At 37.9% G+C, this 22,000-nt stretch overlaps 1 protein-coding gene across 1 annotated transcript in view; it reads left to right on the forward strand.

Annotated features, from left to right (window-relative positions):
- Nucleotides 1-12,985, forward strand: part of ZNF804B (zinc finger protein 804B) — a 226,965-nt gene extending 213,980 nt beyond the window's left edge. Inside the window, exons 3-4 of the mRNA XM_058832870.1 lie at nt 6,643-6,773; nt 9,298-12,985. Of these exons, the coding sequence (XP_058688853.1) occupies nt 6,643-6,773; nt 9,298-12,985 (3,819 nt within the window). The remainder of the gene's footprint in view (nt 1-6,642; nt 6,774-9,297) is intronic.
- The last annotated feature ends 9,015 nt before the right edge of the window (nt 12,986-22,000 follow it).

Here is a 22,000-nt window from a genome sequence, read left to right on the forward strand (position 1 = left end):
ATTAAGCATATATACCTGTAAATGTTGACTCAGTCTCCTCCCTGCTCTTTCTGGAACTCACTCCGTTTCTCTCTGCCTTCATTTATTTATTTGTAAAATGATATCATGGTAAAGATGAAATTTTGTAAGAAATCCAAGATCTGTCTATGAAAAGAGTTATTTAAAATCCATTTCTGGACATTTCTACTGTCATTTTCATTACTCTGAAAACATTTTGACTGAATTGAAGAATGTTTGAGGCTGGGTTTTGGACCTACCTGTAGCATTCTGGCATAATTTAGACTCCCGCTCTTTTCGTGATTTTGTATTCTGCCTGTTACAGTTAGAACAAAGAAAAACAAAGTGATAAGACAGGCTTTAAAAACATGTGGAAAGCATTTAATATTTTTAAAATAATATTAAAATAAGTACTGAAATTTTAGAAAGGAGCTGGTCTTGCACAGGGTCTGTAATGCCAGTTTATTTTGTTTTAGCTGCTTAAAGGAGAAGGAAAAAGAAATAAAATATGTAAGATGATGGTTTTGATTTAAGAAAGGTCCAAACACCCTGAAAAATGAGGTAATATATGAACTTGAAGGAATAGACCCTGCCCCAAGTTTTTTATCATTAAATGTGTCGATTTTTTGTATTCCAAAGTGACACTAAATACATCTAATCAAAGTACACAGTATGCAGCCAGCTTGGTGGAGCCTATGGCAGTGTTTGCTGGAACTGATAGAAACATGAGTGGTCCAGGCTTCCACAGGAGCAAGTTATAGGCACAAAGTGCATGTTCTGGCCTCCTCCCTATGGAAACAGCCTCCAAATGCATCAACTTTATTTGGGGGATCCTTATGAGAAACACATTTGTATCTTTTAAAATGGAAAGCACCCACAAATGGATACTTTCATCCAGCAATAGATGAAATTAGTTTAATTACCAGGATTATCTGCAGGTCTGGTTAAACAGTAAGCTTCTCTGAAGACATGAAAAATCAAGCCCTCTAAAGGTCCATCTGTAATTTATCCTTCAGGTTAGATCTGTGATCAGCATTTCATTCACTGATAGATGGATTCTCTAGGTCATGTCTGAGGACTGAATTTTCTTCCCTCCTGCTATCATCTCATTCCCTGATCCAATAATTTCCTGATCCAATCAGACCAGGATATTTTCTTTTTGTCTTCTTATTCACTTCCACCACCAATATTAAATCTGTTACAGCTAACTATATTATAAAATACTCTAACAAATAATTACTTGCACACACTTCAAAGAGATCTGTAGCTATTTATGGGTAAAACAAATGAAAATTTATCATCTAGTTGTTCAGCTTCATCTCTCATTGTTAATTCCTGTATATAATAAATTTTCCAATTTATTTTTAGGCTTTTACTTACCATAGTAAAGGCAAATTCTTCTTTGGTGAATTTAGTTAGAACTTAATTAAACAGCCTTTTTGCTGAGTGAAAATAAATCTTTAAAGCAAATCAGGAACTCAAACACTCACATTCAAGGAATTCAGTTCAAAGAAGTCTCTCTAAATATAACAGAAGACATATACCTAATGTGGTATATACATTTTTACCTGGGGCTGGAATGCATGACTAGTTAGGGAGGGTGCATTGTGAATTATATTCCAGAACAAAAATATTCTAAATATAATGGGAAAAAATAATTTAAATTATACTAAAATGACATTTTCTAGTTTAATACATAGAAAATTACTTTTTCTTCAAAGATTCCTGCTATTTACATCCATGCAGTTACACTGTTTGAAGAAGAAGAGGATTTGCTACTCAGTATACTTGCAACAACAGTTCTTCTTCCCAGAATCTGAAACACTTAATACTGAGAACCCTTGTAAAATCTATATGTTGGCATAGCCCTTGGAATAATACTCAGGAGAAGTGATACTGTCTCCCAGTACCATACTACTCTGGTCCTCAAATTGAGACACTTGCCAGCTAAGAATGAGGCAAAGCAATTGTTGAGTAGCTTGAATTTCTCCCCATTTGTGGTTACCAGTTCACCACCCTGGTTTGCTTTCTTTATTTGGCAGTATGCTTTCTCAGCCTTAAGTTTTTGGCTGACATTCTTGCTCTCCCTATTATACTTTTCATCCTTTGCCAAGATCAGCTCCAGCTGCACCTTGGCCTTCCTGACCGAGCCGTACACAACTGAGCAGCATCTCTCTATTCTTCACAGGATACCTGTGCCTGCCTTCCCTACCTTCCCATTTCCTTCTTGCCTCTTCATTTGACCAGCAGGTCTTGATTCAGCCATGCCATTCTCCTTTCCTCTTCCACCAAAAGATAGGTGTGACTTCTTTAAAGCCCCCCCAGCTTGGTTCTGCTCCCTTGTCCCAGCGGGTAGTTTCTCAGGTGGGCCTTTTGACCAAACCTTTGATTCCTGCCACCACATTGCAGTAAGTAGGTGCTAACTTTCTATCAGAGGAGTGGGATCCAGCTCCTCCAGTTTGCTGCCCATGCTGTGTGCATTGGTGTAAAAGTACCTCAGCTGGGAGGTCAACCATATCTCCATAAAGAAAAAATTAAGATAGACACATTTAATAGCCTCTGTACACAATGAAAAGAAAGAGGTGCTTTTACATTTCACTTTATCTCTCTTGTTTTAGACAGCTGCTTTAAAAACAGGTGATTAGGTCCCTAAGGTGCTTATTTCTTTCCAGTGGTTGTGAAGAAAGGCATCTGAAGTTGATCAGAAGAACAGCAATCCAGATAAACATTTACCTGCACAGGGAAGAATAGAAATCAGGATCATAACTCTGGATAGAAAGTAAACTCAGTATTGAAAATGCAGCCAGCAGTGAGTATTCTTCAGGTGCTCATAGGTCTGTGCAAAGCAAGTACTGGCCCAAATAAAGCATCAGTTTTAAAAAGAGCAAAATACAACCCCACTGACATTAAGAATGGGAAGAAATTGCTAAATTGCAGGATTTGACCACTGTTATTTGATGTCTAGCAAAAGTAGGTAGTGAAGATGCAGTTCCATTAACTCATTTAAATCTCCTGGTGATTCATATCAGAGTTCCAGGAGAAAAAGCATAGATACAGCAGGTTTTGACTGAGTCAATGGAACTCAGACCAGTTCTACAAGTAAATCTTTTCATAACAATGAACATTACTTTGTAGTCTTCTAATACTCTCTGTGAGTGTTTATTAAAAAAGGGATGGCTTACTTTTTGATATGGAAATGTCCACACACACATGTGTAGAAAAAAACTTAGAAAGAATAGAACATGAGTCTAAAAAAAAGAAATACAACTGCATGACAACTATATTTGCAATAGGTGAAGGACAGAACACAAGGAAGCTATTAAATAAATCATATTTTATTATACGTGCCTGTATTATATGATGCCCAGTTAAGTACCTAATTATGTGAAAAATGCAACTGCTGTGTAAAGCAACGTTAATTTTCAAGCATGCCTGTTGATCTTGGGGTTGTCATTCAGATACCTGCTCAATTGCATGCTCTTGTACCCTACCCGCAGAAAATATCAGTGTGCTTGTCAGAAGTCTGGCACAGGTTATTAGTGAAGAAAACCAGGGCTTTGCAGGTTCAGCAGGCAGTCCCCTGATCTATCCAACATAGCTGACAAATTTCATTATGACTCTTAACTAGAGCTCTGGCAGCGCAGCTTTATTTTGTTTTGGAGGGAGAGCCCTTTCTCTCCTCAGACTGTAGAGCTTTTGATTTCTTGGATTTCAGCTCCAGTTGATGAGTTGTCTGCTATGCTTGCCTACATTTCTTTTTCTTTTTTTTCTGCTTCTTTGACACATGCTGCATGCCATTAGAGAGCAAAAAATACTGCTGGAACTCCTATTCTTAGTGTTGGTCCATTTGCTTTTTTGATTATCATCCTAACTGTCAAAGAAATGAAATGACATTGCTTTGCAGTACTGAGCTCCATAGTTCTCGGTTTCACACTGCTCTTTGTTTCCTTGACAGGTAGAAACTGTTTCTGTTTTCCTCATGAATGCTTTATGTGTGATGCTGAACAGCTCACGGTGACAGCTAAAACATAGCAAGCCACCCTAAAGGGCATTCCTCAAATGTGTTTCTTTGCCCTTTCTTCATATTGGACATGTTAATAAGGCTCAACACTACCTATGTTTTTCTGTGGAGAATAGGATCTTTACAGCTTAAATATCTCTACACTCATGTAAATATTACCTAGGTGACAGAACACTTGGATTTGTTCTGGGAAGATTCTCCGATTTCCTTTTTCAGCCTTAGCTTTAATATATTATTTGAAAATCTTCTTTCTTGAACCAAAAGTAACATTGTCTTACATATTCATCCATTTGACTGTAAATTGCAGACAATGAGGTTGGGGAATGGAGTGCTGTGTGACAGGCCTGGCACGGGACAAATGAATAGTGAGAAGGCACATAAAGGGACAGGCAAGAACAAATGGTGGAACAACTGTTTCTTCCCAAGAAGCTGAAGCCTAAGAGTTTTAAAGAGGACTTTGCAGCTGTCCTGTTTCAGAGTTTAGTTCAATGAAGTACTGGATGTTGAGGCTGATAAAACCTTTATGGAAAGACTTACAGATTTGACAGACTGCAAATAGTTCTGATGAAATGGTTAAACTTTCATCAGGCACTAGGCAGCATGAATGTTCTTGCTGGTTGGTGGTGCACCAGCTCCTTGAGCAACTTCCATTCTCATTCTAACTTCTCATCCAACAGAGAGTGTCTGTGCAAAACCATGGAGGTGGCTGAGAGCCAGAGACCCAATTTAAGCTCCCTGAGCAGATGATTTGTGGACAGCCCAGCCCTCCCTGTCTCCAGATCAGTGCTCAAAGGCATATGTCTTGGAGTCCAAAAGGCTGAGAGCAAACAAAAAACTTCTGCTCTTAGTCTCCCAGCATTTATTTTTCTTTCACAGATGTTATCTGACTTTTTTAAAAATCCCATACTTGAAGGACAGCTGATGTGATAGTAGTGAGGGATGCTCACTACAGCTTTCCAGCACTCCTTACAGAGAGAAATCACAGACCTTTCATGGCCTGTTTCCACCAAGTAGTTTTCCATGCCTCTCTGTCATATTATGTCATTGCCACTAACTGGATTCTTTCATCTTAACTGGACAGAAAAGAAGCTGTCCCCTCTTTAGATGGTGATTTTCACCAATTTGCTTTGACATAATCTATAGGCAAAAGCTAGACCTCTCTCCAGAAAGCAGTTCTCTCATGCATTTATAATTTTCTTGACCTCTACAAGTTGAGGACTCTACCTCCAGCCCTGTTTCTCAGAAGCAGGTGCATGTTGGCCAGTCTAGAGTTCTGTGCCATGGCTAGACTGCTCCCCATACCTGAGCTGCAGAAAGCAATATGTGCTTTTACAATGCTTGGTCTGCCTTCAATTTATTCTACTGATGCATATTGATCTTTTGGCCCTGCTGTAGTGAAACAACAGCATGAGATGATGATGATGGCAGTGATTAGGATGTTGATCTTTAGGTGCTGGAGGACAGTCAAGTAGGCATAGATGGTGAAAGATGAGCAGCAGTTTTAAAATTACTATCAAAACCTTTCTTCAAGTCTACTTTGCATAAACTTCTTCTCTATGGAAAACTTAGCATTTCATGGTGTTGATACAGTAGTTCTAAACTACAGAGATGAGTGCAGCCACCTCTGGACCAAGGTGCAAGCAAATGCAGCAGTTTAGTTTCAGTTCTGGTCCCCAAAGCTTCCAGTTTTGGCATCTGGCTGAATACACCAGAGCTCCCTCCCAGCATGTAAACATTTTTCCCCAAGTACTGGAGAAGTGGGGAAGGGGGAAGGCATTTCTGCCATGGAGTATGGAAGTATGGATGTGAACTGGGGAGTTGTGAGGTTAGACACAACTTGCTGACTCCTAGAGAGCACAGTGAACTGAGACAACTGTTTTTCCAGGGGATGTTGTTGACACTTTTGAGTTAATGTCTTCTCCTTCATTTTTGTTATGCTATCAGTAGTGCAAAATCAGGAAATAAAAAAATTCAATAAGGGCAAGGAATTTTGCTCTCTCCAACAGCACTTACCTGATTTATAGATGGGCGAGGAGATTAAAAAATTGTGAAAGTAACTATAAAAGAGTTTTCTGATCAAGTATTTCAGGCAGCGGTTCTCTCCTTTGAGAAAATAATACAGCCTTAAAAGGGTACAAAAACAACCCCACACAAAAACCAAAGCTCTCACACATCTGTGTATACATGTTCAAGGAGAGAACTATAAAATACATTACACATAGGACATTACACATTCCAGTATATGCCTGTGGATTATATTTCAACAGGATGAATTATACAGGAGAATGTTGACCTCATTAAATGGATTCTAGTTTTTTGTCTGTATTTATACACAACAGAATATTTGTGTATTCATAAGAAACCAAAAGCTATCGTTCGTATGTAGGCATTTATCAGATAAATAGAAGAGGGCATATTATGTTGATTTGTTAAGCAAAAATAACATTTTCAATCTCTTCTCACTATTACAGTATTTTAAGCATACTTTTACTCTCCATTTACATTAACTTCATGAAAAGTGAATAAATTGAATAAGAGGAACTTATTCTGTATCTGTATACATATTTGTTCTGTATCTGCTGTGTACATCTCTAATCCCTTCTGTTTATATTCTTTTCACACAGAGATTGAAAGATTTAAAACAAAGGGAATTTGCTCGAAATGTGGCTTCAAAGTCATGGAAAGATGAGAAGAAGCAGGAAAAAGCACTCAAGCGACTCCACCAGCTTGCAGAATTACGGAAGCAGTCAGAATGGCAAGTTTCAAAAGTTGAATGAGGCTTTAATGCCCTCTTTCCTCCCTTCCAGAAGAAATGATAATATTTTTACTCCTACACAATGTAATTTACAGAGGTTGTGTGTACTGTAACTTGTTTTCAGCTGTCTTCAACTCCAAATGATCCTGCTCTGCAAACCATACATTGAAAACCTCTGGCTTAGCCACATGCTGTTTGAAAGTTTGTCATTTTCTCTCCTGTAGATATTCTCCTGTCTTCTAAATGGAGTGTTTTTAAGATGCTTTTATAATATTAACAATTTTCCTTAACCAAACTTATCTGAAGAGATTGTCTTAATATTAGATCATAAGTTAATGGGAGAGAATAAACCCTTTGTGAATAATTTTTTATTACTTTTAAGGTACTGGGATTATTCTTCAGCTTCTCTGTAAGATAATTTGAATGAAAAACATGTAATTAGCTGAATCAAGTTGGTCTAATACTGTTAGCTCTATGATTGAGATAGATCAAGATACAGGACAAAGATTGCAGTAGTAAACCTTTAAATTTAACAAATCTCCTTTGTTTAATGACACTGAATGCTTCAGCAGAATAGATTGCTATCAGACCAATTGTTTGTATTAATCTATGACCACAATGAGTTAATCAGATAAGTAAACCTGCATTTTTTTAAATTCATCTGAAGATTACTGTACACTGGAAATAATAGCATTCAGAGTTTATTGCAAACTCATTTTGGCCTATGTAATTGCTTTTGAGCAATCTGCTGACATATAACAGTTTAGTATTAATATATCACTTTTATGATTATGACTCCATTTTCATACAAATCTGCTGAAATAAATGTAACTGCCTGTGGGGAGCTTCCTTTATGCCCACACACTTGAAGATGTAGCCTCAGACAGACCAATAATGTCAGTGATAATAGGAAAGCCAGAACGAATCTGGGAGGGAAAGAGCAGGTTTGCTTTTAGAAAGAGACGGGAGTCCATAATATTTTGTGTAGAGTGTGGAAAGAAAGAGCTTGCTATTCCTCCCTGTGATCACTAATAGGCTCAGGGGAGGCTGAGTGCTGGGATTTTGGTGGAGGGGTAGCATTCCCAATTGCTCAGGACAGACTTTGTAAGCAGAAGTCTACACACACACAGCTGTTACCGTCCCTGGGTATTGTCTCTCAGGGTCCAACACAGTTCCTTACAACAAGCTAATTCAATTTGACAACAAAATTATTGTTAATCTTGTGCACAGAAAAAATTTATTTTCTATTCCAAGAAGAGACTTTGAAAAGGATTTCTTTATATGTCTTCTTCAAGAGATAATTTGTTCTTAATGTACAAATAGGGGTTAATTTGTATCTCCTGATGCTGAATATCTGGCACATGCAAATATATTCTCTGAAATGCACACACATTCTTATACTACGAGTTGACCCTACTCCAGGGAGTCTTTCTGTCTTTCCCATTGTTGAAGATCAATGTATTTTTATAGCATTTATAAAAAATTATTGCCAATTATAGATAGCTTTTATGCAGATGTAACAGTTTTAACTTATTTACATTTACTTTAAATGTTTTATATTTTTTTATCAAACTCTTTATTTAACCTGGTTCCAGTATTTTTCTTGTTAGTGTACTGTAGTACCACACTGATAGCAAATGTTGATAATTAGCCTAATGAAATGTGTGTTTAATTGTATCTTGGAAAAACACTTTTATGGTGGTTATATATGTCATCCTTAATGGAAAATGGCAACAGTAATTTCAGCCTCAGTTAATAATCTGTTTCAAAAAATCTGTGGTTTGCCATTTTTGTTAAGGCCCTAGAACAGGTAACTTTTATTTTAATCACAAGAAAACTAAATCACATTTAAATTCTGAGATATTTTGAAAAGAGGAATAATGTAATTAATGGAAGTAAAACACAGAAAATGTGGCAAAGTCAAATCATGGTTGATAATGAGACCTGTGAAGTTGTGATTTCTTTTCCCCACCAATGCTTGCTGACAGTTTTAGTATGAATATCTCTTTGAATATTTTGCGAAGTCACTTATTGCAGAATAATTTAAAGATAAAATAAGAATCTACTCTTAAAAAGGTCAAACAAACACATTCTTCCCTAAGCAAGCAGAATGTTTCTCTTTCTCTTCTAGAGTTTGATTTTGCAGATGCTCCAGCGGAAACATCTCTTTTTGAGCTCGGCACAATTTCCTTTCCAGAGGCCTTTCAGAAAACCAAGGCTTACCACAGATTAGGTTCCCCTAAATATAAATTCAGAGTAAAACTAATATTTGTTCTGCTTGTACATGGGCATAACTGAAAAAAAATATTCATGTGCTGACATTAAAATGTGTAATTTTCTGTGTGTGAAGACTGTCTTGTCCATATAGAAGCTCAAACTGATGATGAACTGCACATTTACCGTGTTGAAACAGCTTTACCTTGTAAAAATTTGAGTTACACCCTCCTTCACAATTGACATTGTCAAATGCTGGCTCTGTCATAACTTGGTTACTTACTACAGCTTTCTTTTTTTTACCTTAAAGCATCACCGGGAGTGGACCACTGCTTAAAGCCCCCCGCTTAGTCCTGGAAAAGCACCAATCACCAGATGGCATTTTCCTGTACAAGGGCAGCAAGTTCACAGCAAGTTCTCAAAGAGCCATCACAAGTGAAGGACAAGGTTTCTCCAAAAGCATACTAGAGAAACAGCAACTTCTTATAAGCAGGCACCATCCCCCCGCTGAAAGACACCATACACTTGGAAATCACGTCCCACAAATGTTCCCAGATAGCAACAATGCCTCTCAAAGGGCAGGAGTGTCTTTTTCATTCTCTAAAAAGGTCCCTTTGAAGCTTGAGTCCTCAGCATCAGTCTTCAGTGAGAACTCTGAAGAAGGAAATGATTGTAGTGAGTCCCCCAACAATAAAAAAAAGCAAACTATTGAGGGTTGTCATTCTGTCACACCTTTGGAAGAACAACTGAAAGCAAGTTTGGATAAAGAGTCACCTATTACACAAGACCAAATTGATTTGGATAACAGTGCATCAAGTCATGTAGCTGCAAAACCTAAAATGCTAAAGGAAAATGATAAAAGTAGTGATAGGGAAACAGAAGAAAAATTCAGATCTAATTCCTCATTTTCTAAAGTCAAAATACCTCTTTCAAATTTGAATTTTTCTGCTTCACTGAGAGAAACAGAGCAAGAGTTGAAACTGAATGAATCTGAACAATTCTTAGAAGCTCCCATTTCATCGTCATGCCAAGCTAGCAATTTCTGTCCACAGCTGAACACCTACAAGCACAGCAATGCCCACCTGCCTGAGCAGCTCTCCGAGCTCCCACCACAGCCAGCACTGGAGCTGACCTGCTCAAGCAACGTTAATGACAGTCCTGCAGTGATAAAAAGAGAAAGAACTTTGGAGATTACAGAAACCACAGATGGACATATGGAACCGCTTGCAAAGGAGGCCATGGTTAAAGAAGTTAAGCCCCAGGCATTGCCTTTCCTCCATGTAGTGAGCAAAGATGGCACCACTGCTCTGCAGTGGCCCACAGAATTACTTTTGTTTACAAAAACTGAGCCCTGTATTTCATATGGCTGTAATCCATTGTATTTTGACTTCAGACTCTCTTTAAATCACAGGGAGGGTAAACAGCATGAAACAAACAAAGCAAGCTGTAGAGAGCTCTCTAAAAATAAGACTGCAGATGAATATGAACCCTCAGGTTTAATAAAACACAAGCAAATGTCAAATGAACAAGATAATCAGTTGTTGAAACCAAAGAAGCTGAAAGGTTCCCTAAACCCAAGAAAGGCCAAGCAAAAAGCTGTGTCAGACACAGAGAAGGAAATTAATGAAAATGGTCAAAAATGCATTGCAGATTATTTGAATGAAAATATACCCAAAGTGCCTGCTTACCTTGATGTCTCACAAAAGGATTATGTGACAGAAAAAAGTCTTTATACAACAACACTGAGAAGACCTTTAATGCATCATTTCCATGGCTGTGAAAGAAAAGCTCAGAACATTAGAAACAAAAGCATTTCCTTTTCTGCTTTTATGTCTAGGATTAAAAAATCTAAATCTGAAAAGTGTAATTTAATTGATTCTGAAGAAAAATATGAGAACCAAAATGGCTCCAGATCCCTTCAAGATGTGGTCAGCTGCAGCAGTGACATAAGTGACAGTGGAAAAGACTCTAGTGGAAGTTTCTTTAGTTGTAAATCCAGTTCAAACAGCAGGTATTCAGATAATGAAGGATGTGGAAGTTACACAAGATGCTGGAGATTCCCATCTCCTCAAAAGTGCTCGTCTGGCAGACATTCCAGCTATTCTGACACTTCAGTTGGCAGTACGAGTAGCTACATCAGCTACATGAGTCCCACATCAAACAATCACAGAAGAAATAATTTACTTTGTTGTTGTAAAAGAAAAAGCAAGACAGATGAAAGGCACAAATGTAAACACAGAAAGCACAAGTGTATTTTCACTTCAGATGATACAGATGAGGATTTTCTTTGTCATAGCAGAAGTCACAGAACTAGAAACTGTATTCAGAGTGGCACAATTAAACATCGAAGATGTTCAAGACATAAAGTTTTACAAGTCAGAGACAGGTCTAAACACAGCAGATGTAGACATCAGCATTTTGGCAAAGAGCACAGTAGGAGTAGAAGCTACCACAAATCCAAAAGTGGTTCCACCAGTGATTCAAGAAGCAGTGAAAGATCATCTAGCAGCAGAATATCAAGAGGCAGCAGTTCAGGATCCTTCTCAAAAGAGACTGAAAACTGTGACAACAAAACAAAAGAGGATGCTGAGACAGGTTCTAACACTGAACCAGGAAAAGCTGAAAGTGCATATTATAACTCTCTGAATGTGAATAGTCAGTCTAAAATCTTTGCCACCTGCTCTTCCAAAAACCTGGCAAAAGATATATGTGGAAAAAGAAAGTCAATGACAGCCAAGTTACTTTTGGAAAGAGTGCAGTCTAAGAAAACCCAAGAACAAATGCAGGATTCAGAGAGATTTTCAATCAGTAGTGTAGTAGAATTAAAGGATCACTCACAAAGCCACTTTGCTCATCAGTTTTCCTCATCAGTAGATGACATTGCAATGTTACCTTTTCCAGAGGAAGTGCTAAGCATAGGTAAAAATGACATGGGACATAATGAAATCAGTTCATTGGAAAACAGTGTGAAGGAAAAGAACTCTGAAGCATCAGAGATAACTAATGTTACTCTTTCACCTGGAACTGATTATGATCATTGTGCTCTTAAAGACGTAATTCAAATTGAAACAGGCTATCAGAGCCCAAGCATAAAGAGGAGCACAGCAATAAAGGAACAAACCAATTTCTTCATTAGTGAAGTGCAGCCCTTTATACAAAGCTGTGATCCAGTACCAAATGATTTCCCTGGTGCTTTTCCCACTAATAGATATTCTGTTGCTAATTCAACAGAGACCAAAGAAGAACTACATGATGTGAGCATGGACTCAAACCAGGCAGAAGGCAGTTCAGACTCTTTTTGTGACAATGCTATGCAGAAGTATAGTGACACACTAAATGACCTAGAAGTGTACAGTAAACCCACCTTGCCTCCTTTAGCACAGCAGCCTATCACATTTACACCAGAAGAAGTAGACAAATACAGGTTGCTCCAGCTGCAAGCCCAGCAGCACATGCAGAAACAACTTCTGGCAAAACATCTGAAAGTTTTGCCTGCCCCAGGACCAGCTGCCTTCTCTGCAACACCAGCAGTTCCTGCCCTCCCTGTTCAGCAGCAGGCTACTGTCACCACCATCCACCACACGCTGCTGCAACGCTTTGCTGTCTCGGCATCTGTGCACCCCCACGGCAGCCATCTCTCCCTGGCACCCCTCCACCCCCTCTCTCAGGCACATTTTGCCCCCATATCACTTTCCCCATTAGCCCCAGCCCTTATTCCCACCCACCCTGCTTTGCTGACAGGACACCCACTGCACTTGGTTTCTGCCACTCCCCTCCACCCTACCCCACTGGCCTTCCCGGCACTGCCACAGGCTGCATATATCCCAGCCTTATTTACACCACCCCTGAACGCAGCCACACCTTCTGCTGTACACCCAAATCACTTAGTTCATCCCTTACTCCAAGGACAAGAGCCCCCTCACTACTCTTGCTCTATCCAGACCCAACAGTTACCTACAGCAAAAGAAGTTTTCAATGTTTCTAGCTACTTAAACTAGCCCAAATAATTTCACCATGGCTCCAACCCCAAATTTAAATAAAATAAAGCATTCAGCATTAAATCACGTCTGAGGGGAAATCTACTGTTTTGCTGAGAGCACAACATTTAAAGTCCACAACCTGGCTGACAGCATATGAATGTTGATTTTATTCTTGTATCACTGAGGAAAAGCTGATTTAAAGCCCTTTGTGGTACTATCACAAGAAGGATGGGTGGCTAGTGTCATTCTACAGAATGCTTTAAAAGAATAGCTAGAAGTGAGGTCTATGACTGTCAGTAGAAAAGGGACCACAGCACCCAGACAAAATGGGGTCAATATCAACACTGATAAAAGATTTAAAGTAGCACAATTTAAGGTTGAGCAATCTTGACACACCTCAAAGGTTTGATTCTCTGAGTTTGTATATGAAACAATACCTGGTTTGGTTGAGGTATTTTAGACTGAGTAAAAAATAAGGTACCTGGGACCAGCAAATCCTGGGGCTGTCTCCTGGCCAAAGTAAACTGGGGAGGCGCAGAGGGAGGGGCAATGGGTGAGCACTAGAATATGAGGTTCTCCACAACATCTTGAAGATACTTTAGTGATTACATCCCTGCATGCATTGCTTGGACAGTGTAAAGGGACTGCAGTCAGGCCACAGGTACACAACAAAGTATTCCCTTAGTGGAGGCAGCTCTGTGCTGGCAGAAGCAGGCTGCATTTTTTCTCTCTGAGCCAAGCATCCAAGGAGGCTCACAGAGAAGCCAAGTTCTCCAGCACTGCCTGTGTATGGCTGTGTCACGGGGTATGTCGGGGTGAGCCACAGCAGCCCAGAATTGCCAATAAGCCAGTGCTGGCTTTGAACCTCAGAGGTCCTTGGCCAAAACTCCAACACCTTTTTCCTACCAAACAGAGCTCTGATGTGTGGGAGAGTCTTTCCCAAAGAATGTAAATATCCCAAAGGATGTAAATATTTTACATCCCTTTTGCAAACAACGGAAACAATTGGCTGGTCCTATAAAATCACGCTGATATTCATAAAGATGCAGAAGTAAAATTTTGATCAAAAACTGCCTCTACAGGTTGAGACTCAGAGAAAAACTTGTTCAAGTACTCAACATTTAAAAGTATATTGAATCTAAACAAATATGTCAAGATTCTCGCATGGCTTCCCAAACTCTCAACAAGTAAATTGAAATTATGAATCCACAATGTTTGAATGCATGCATCCAACCTCCAGAGTAATGTGTGGTTGAAATTGTTCGTAATAACTGTGTGTCTGGAAATAGGTGAAGGCTTCAGCATCTCTTTGAATGGCATAGTTTGACATTTTTTATAATGTTTCTAACTGAACACAGGATATTTAGCATGAAATTAGTTCATAATTAGGGTTAGACTGCAGGCATGTTTCCCAATAAAATTGGACCATGAAGTATCCAACAGACAGTACCTGTTTGTTTGGATTAAAAACATTTGAAATAATTTCAATTCATTTGTAATAAGGTAGTGCACAAAATGTATCTTTCAGAATCAATATAACAAACATTGAAAAACTTTTGGAGGAATTTTATTCCATTATATTCAGCAACTGAAGAAGCTGAAAAATCTAATTGCAAATAAGTTGTGTCTTTAAAACACAACATGATCAATTTTCTGCGTTTTAATCAAAATACATCGATCCATTGCAATAAAATGGAATTGTTTTAATTTCTGTCTTTTTGGAGCTTCATCAGCATAAACTGGTAATACACCAAACTTTTCCAATCACTTTACAAGTTGAGGCTGCTAGTTTTGTATTTTCAAAGTAGCTTTAAATATTTGATGGTTTAGCTATTGAAAAAAAATATCTTAAAAACAATTATGGAGGCTATGCAGAAATAAACATTTTGGTGTTGAAAAAACTTGGCGGCACCAGCAGCCTCAAACATATTTTGTTTTGATTACTTACCAACTTATCTTTTAGTCTCCTTTAAAAAAATGGATCCATGCCATTATGGTGTTGATTTATTTGTATGTAAGTAGCATATAAATTGTATTTATTTTTCTCATTTAAATTGTAGAGTAGTTATTTAATTGAAATTATTGCTTCAGAATTAAGGAAGTCAAAAATTTTTTGGGGGGAAGAACATAGAACTAAAATTTTTCAGAGTTTAACAATTCTTCCTTTCAATTTTGGCTGAAAATTATCCCAAAATATTGTTTGAATTTACATATAGTTTCTTTACTTCTGATACTTTATTTTCTGAGAATCAAACATATTTCACTTACTCTAACTTAACACCTCTGAAAATTATTATTTGCTTGGGTGGAGATCCCTCACTCAGTGGACCATTTGGAAGCATTAGTCATAAGTCTCTAGAAACAGAGTTGGACATCAGAAGTAACAGGTCAAGCTGAGCCCTCAAGGGGCTGACTGGGCTGCGTGGCCACCACCAGCCACAGTCCAGGGATAATACCAGCATAAAAGATGCATTTCCAGCCCCACAAGCCTTTAAATTTATGGGCCCAGTTTCATCTCTGTTGCAGTAAACCCAACTGTTCTCCTTGTGTATAAGAGTTCATTTGTTTCCTAAGTAGATAACACCGAAAGAAAAATATGGAACTGAAGGAATGATGGGCTAATCTCATTTTTAGTGTGTGTACACATATTTTGTATTCCCACTTCTCCCAGACAAGGTTAATACTGCAGAAACTTCTGTGGCAAGAAACCTGACCAAATCAAACTTAACCATATCCTACTACATAGACCATTTATGGAAAATAGATGTATTTGTTTCCCCTTAATGTATGTGCCATACAACAGGGCTCTAGAAGAAATGAAATAGGATTTCCATGTATCATTGTACATACCAACATGGTAAGGCAAATATATTGACAATGAAGATTAATAAGATTAATTGTAATTCTTGGAACAATGGAAATTGGAATTTGGAGATGTTTTAATGGGGAGAAAAAGAGAGATTAAGAACAGAAAGAGCACAACAGAAAAACAGTAATCACTGATTACCAAACAAAGGCAATGTCCAATACCGTTCTTAGTGCACAGAAGAGATTTTCTTGGAGAAATGTAATAAAGCTATTGGCACAGCTGAAATTGTTTATTTTCTCTAATTGCTGCCATTTTTTATCAGTAATATATTCTAAATATGTATCATTATAATTATTAAAAACATTATTCAGCCTGATGTATGGAGCCGTGCTAAAATTTTGATTTTATTTAAATAGATTTTCAAAATAGTTACAGTATCCTTATGGAAGTGATATATACACACCAAGTTAATAATCTATTTTAGCTTGATTGTATATTCTTGATACATAATCCAAGGAAAGAGGTTACCCACACCTTAAAATTCCAGTAAAAATTTTCCTGAGTCACACCATGATAAAATTTTTTTGTTGTTGTTTGGGACATTTTTTTGTATCTGATGCACTTCTGGAATACATTCAACATGTATATTTCTTGTGCAGATTTGCATAAAAATGCCATTTGATCAGATTGATTTTAAAAGCGTCAAGTTTATATTTAAAACTGGATAATACTCTGGCTAGTATAATATGTAAACTAGTAATTTTGTTTTGTATTCTCTGTATAAAGTGTTTTATATTATACAGTAGCTAAGTGAATTGCACTATTGTACATGCAATGCGACTTTTTTTTTAGCTTATTCAAGGAATCCCTGGGAATGTAGTTTAATGCAATAATATTTTTTTTCAATAAAAAGGCTTACTGGTATAAAGAGTGTCAGTCATGTATTTTTAATGTAAAGCATACCCAAAGTCAGCAAACTAATAAAATGCAGAAGGATGCAAACATATTCTGTATTTTAATCTCCAGAACTGAAATACGTTTAATTCATTCCTGTGGTTAAAGTCCTGAAATTTCTTAGAATGTTTCCTAAAGATTTTAGTATGTGTTACAAAAGTGGGTTGTTTAAATGGAACTGAAAATAAATATTCCTTACAAAAATTGTTCTATCTATGTGTTTTTTCCAAGGACTTTTAATGAATCAATATCTTCCTGACTAGTTTTATGCACTGATCAGTTTATTTGGAATTACACATACAACTCATCTGTCAGGCTCCCCAAATAATTGTATTCCTTTGGTAAAGAATCTATCAGTAGGATCTACAAATGTGTCATTTATTCACTCTTTAATCATTCTTTAAATCTTCAAGCAGCCATGACAATTATCACTTTATCCCATGCTTTCCCTATTACCTTGTATTTCTTCAGTTTGTTTACCGCATCCTTTTCCATCTACCTCTCATTTATATTGTTTCTGGCACAAGGCTTTTTTTCATATAGGTACTTGTCTGCAGAGGTTCTGGAACTGCTGCTGTACTATTTGTAAGGCTACTCATACCCATAGTGAGTAGTTTCATAAGTGTCATGTCTCCAGGTGAGCACAAAGACTGAAGGAAAGTAAAAACAAGTGTTTGCATGTCTGTAGTAGATAAAACTCTGTCTTTTGAGGTGAGATGTGACAGAGGTTATACTCTGTCCAGCCTATCTGCATAGCTGGAAATAACTTGGCCAATTTCTGTGACCGAATTAATCTACCATGCAGTGACATGTCATGACTCAGGCATTCTATAAAATCTTGAAACCACAGCAAATCCACACAGACATAATTGACACAGTGTATCTAATTCCATTCAATTGTGTTTTTCCTTCTAGTTATTTCATAATAAAAACAAAATTCATAATTAGACAAACATATAAAAAGTGCGTGTGTCTGAAGGAAATTCCCTGCAAATTAATATATATGACATTACTGTTAACTCTAATAGGCTTCCAGTTGAGATCAGATCCCACCTGTTTGTTGCTGAGCAAATCTTGTTATAAGCAGGGAAAAAGCAAAACCAGAAACAAAACCAAACTGTCCACCTTGCTTTGACTGGGATACAATATGTGAATAAATGAATTTGTCCACACCTTCCTATTCTGGGTAAAGCTAGCTATAATGCCAGCAAAATCCTTCCTACACTCTGGTGGGAAGTGTATAACCTTATTATGCAAAGTAAGCATCTTAATATGTATTTTATACAGAAATATAAAGAATCACCCTGAATGCAGCTCATTACCGTTCCCTTTCTAGACACTAGGCACAATGTGTGTGGGAATAACAGGAATCTGCAAGGCTGTGAACTGCACTGCTGCTGTGCTGAGTTTGGGGCACACTCTTGTGATGTGCTTAAAATGTTTCCCTGCCCCAGGGCTAAGGGGAATTAACTCATTAATATTTCAGGTTATGAAAATACTCTCACTGTCTTCAGGACCACCAGGATGAGCTGTAAGTCAACACATTGCTAGTCTGTAAAGCATGTGGTAATGTTAAAATACTTTATATTATTCTTCAATGAACACATTATTCTCTTTAACAGAAAACACAGAAGATGCCAAACTGCCAATTACAGAAATTACAAAGATAAATAAATCTACAGTTACATTAATGGGCATTTACTTTAAACATGTATAGCTTAACAGTGACCAATCTGTTCTGTGAATGTGTTTAAAGGCACTCTTGGCTGAGATGTCAAGCAGTAGGTACACAACTGTCTTAAAGAAGATGCAGCCCAAGCTCATTTTTTATGACCTAGCTATGAAACCCTCAAAATAAAGATAAGATGGAAAAGCTTGTTAGACTTCCACCAAGTGGTATAAGCAGTTCTGCTGCCTCTACTTAAGTGCACATCTGAAACTTATATTACACAAAAAAATCAATATTTTCTTCTTATGAACCAATAAAATTTTTAGACCAAATAAATATGTCATTTTCGAATCAATAAATTAAATGTATTTATCAATTTTATATATAAAACTGTTTTGTGTACTCCAAGCTGTGTATGAGGAAAATCAGCACCATTAATAAATAAGTCATTGAGAATGAAATGAGATAATTAGTTTCAGACACCCATAAACCAACCATTCCTATGTAAAGCAATATGTTCGATACAAAAATGGTTGAACTATAATTCACTTTCATCTTTTCTGCAAGTAAATTTATTGGCTGTTTTCTGCCAGTCCCAGTGGGAAACACTACCAAATTTATTAGAAATAGCTCTGTGTGTGTGTGTGTGTGTGTGTGTGTGTGTGTGTGTCACCTTAAGTTTGTACAGCTGCACCCAGAACAAACTTGTACCCCTGACAGCTGAGAGCTGGAGCTGTGCCAACCTCAGGGACTTCATCCAGGCCAAGTGAAGGTCGTACACCTGGGCTGAGGTAATTCCAAGCACAAGGACAGGCTGGGTGCAGAAAGGATCAAGAGCACCTGTGAACAGAAAGACCTGGGGGTGCTGGTGGATGAGAGGCTGGACATGACCTGGCCATGGGCACTCCCAGCCCAGAAAGCCAAAGGTGTCCTGGGCTGCACCAAAAGCAGCGTGGGCAGCAGGGCAGGGGAGGGGATTCTGCCCCTCTGCTCTGCTCTGGTGAGAGAGATCCCACCTGGAACACAGCACCCAGCTCTGGGGTTCTCAGCAGAAGAACATGGACCTGTTCCAATAGGCATAGAATTTTGCATGCAAATCAAAGATGTACAAGCAGGTAATATCAATTGTCATGTATTTGCACATGTGAAATACAATTGTTGAAATAGGAGAGTTTTTCCCTCCTGTCCCTCATGCTGAGAAGGTATAAGCTGCTGAGGAAATGCTTGTCTTTCACCTGTACACAATGTTATGAATTGGAAATCCTATCTGCATCAGAGAAAGTCAAAACACCAGAAATGCTTGCTTAGTGCTTGTATCAGGATTTCTCTGGCATTCTTGAGAGTGCACTCCATTTGCTAGTGAGTGTTCTTTCTCCGGAGGGGTGGAGCAGCAGTTACTACAGGTTTGAAGGTGATGATGCCAAGAGCCCATTCTGCTTAAATATTGACCCTGTTAAATTAGGTTGCAAATAAAGACATGTAGATCCAGGGGTAGATAAACAAATTTGATCCAGGGACAGATAAATAACACTACAAGTTTAGTTGCTAGCTGTCCACTGAGACAAGTTCCCATTTCTCATAGGACTGGATTCTTCCTGTCTTATCCTTAGCACGTAACCAACACCTGAAGTACCTAGGAAAGTATTCAGGACTGTTTCTCTCTCTCTCCTTGAGACACTTGAGAAACTGGCTGTGGAAAAAAACACTGACAATAATATGAGGTGGTCCTTTTTAGTTTACTAGTAACTTCTTGAAAGATCTCTGTGACTCTAAGCACTTCATGTTTTTATTAATATAATCTATTATATGTTATATTATATAATTATATAATATTATATATTATATAGTAATTACAGTACTGATATCTACTGCTGACATAAATTTAATCCCTAGCAATGAGCTTTCACCATGGGCTCCACTCTCTTAGCTCTGTTGTGTGACCACATATTTTTAAATGCTACATTCCCTGATTTTATTTTTCTTAAATATGTTACATAAGCAGTTTCTATATGATTTTTATTGGAAATTAAGTGGGTCAGGGTGACATTTAATAATGAATCTTATTAAGGATTATGATCAGAGCTTATGAGTTCAAAATAACTTTTCCTTTCATCTCAATGTTGCCAGCCTTCAAGAACTGTTCACAAGAGAGATCCTGAGGTGCTCAGGGCCAGTGAGGGTGCTGAAATTGGACAGCAGAAGGAAGGAAATGAGCACAAGGGCTGACTGCAAATAATAAAAATAAAAGAGTGCAAAGTCTGAAGAGCAATGTCAGATTTGTGACACCTGGAGAAAAGGGTATGTTAATTCCAAAGGATGAAGAGAACCCCAAGGAAAGGTCAGACTCATAATAGATAAAGCTAAAGAGACTTGCAAGCTCAGACAAGACCTCAGAGAAGCAGCTGTAATTACTGAAGACAATGAAACTAAGACAAATATTTCCAGTAGTTTTGTTACTCGTAGGCTGTAACTTTTCCGAAAATATTTTTTTCCATGTCTGGTCCCAGTCAAGTCCTAGGACAAACAGCATTGGATCATGATGAAAAATTATTAATAACTACAAGCATTTCATAATGTACTAAAGGCTTGTTTAGCTACTAATGTTTGTTCATTTTTTTTTTCAGAGGTCACTCATCTACATCTAGAAGCAGAGAAAGAGACTTTTACTAAAGATCTATTTTCAAAGTGCCACAGAGAGATTTATCTACATAATTCCTATTACAGGCAATAAATTTGAAAGACTTTGTGACCTTTAGGTTAGAATACCTGGGTTAATGTGGAACCTAATTTTTCTCTAACATTTTTTCAGGAAATTTACTTTAGAAATTCACAGTAGATACATGAATGACCAGCAGGATCAGACAGATTCAAACTGAGAAACCTCCTTGGCAGCTTGGAAAATGAAAGCATTGCATGAAAATTATAGCACAGTCCTATCTGTCAATTCTTGTTAAAAAAATTTTAACTTTCTCTCAGAATTTCTTTGGTCTTCAAAAATCCAGGAATAAACTCACTATGTCACCCCTGCTGAGCAGTTTTCAGGTTTAAGCACGTAAGTACTCAGTACTTCAGGAGAAATTTAACATTGAGTCAAATACTGGCTCAGCCTTACGAGCTCTGATGGGACACCCCAGCCCCTGTGCAAGCACTGAAATACAGAGTGGCCTGCAAACTGCCCCAGTATCTGCATCTGCTTCCTCCCATCTTCACAATCCAGTGCTTACAGTCTTCCAGATCAGGAGCCAAAGCCATTCTTGCCTCCTTCAGGTGTGATAGAGTGGTAGGAGTACCTCAGTACTCCCTTGACACTCTGTGTTAACAGATCCACAGTGAAAGCTCTCTGCATTGTGGAGATTACACACAATTGACTCATTACATTTAGCATGCAAGAATCTGCCCATCTAAATGGGACTGTACAAAACTTAGCTGTCTACTCCTCCCTGTACTCCCAAAAAGTGAAGAGCCCTTAACATGTGTTCATCCCACTTCCCTCAAGATCTCTAGAATCACCTTTGGTAGGTGCTTACCTCTCCCCACTCTGTTTCAGAGGTGGCTGCATGGCAACTTGAGCTACATTTCAGAGCTCAAATTAGGTCACCCA

Source organism: Poecile atricapillus, chromosome 2 (genome assembly GCF_030490865.1).
Source record: "Poecile atricapillus isolate bPoeAtr1 chromosome 2, bPoeAtr1.hap1, whole genome shotgun sequence".
Lineage (NCBI taxonomy): Eukaryota > Metazoa > Chordata > Aves > Passeriformes > Paridae > Poecile > Poecile atricapillus.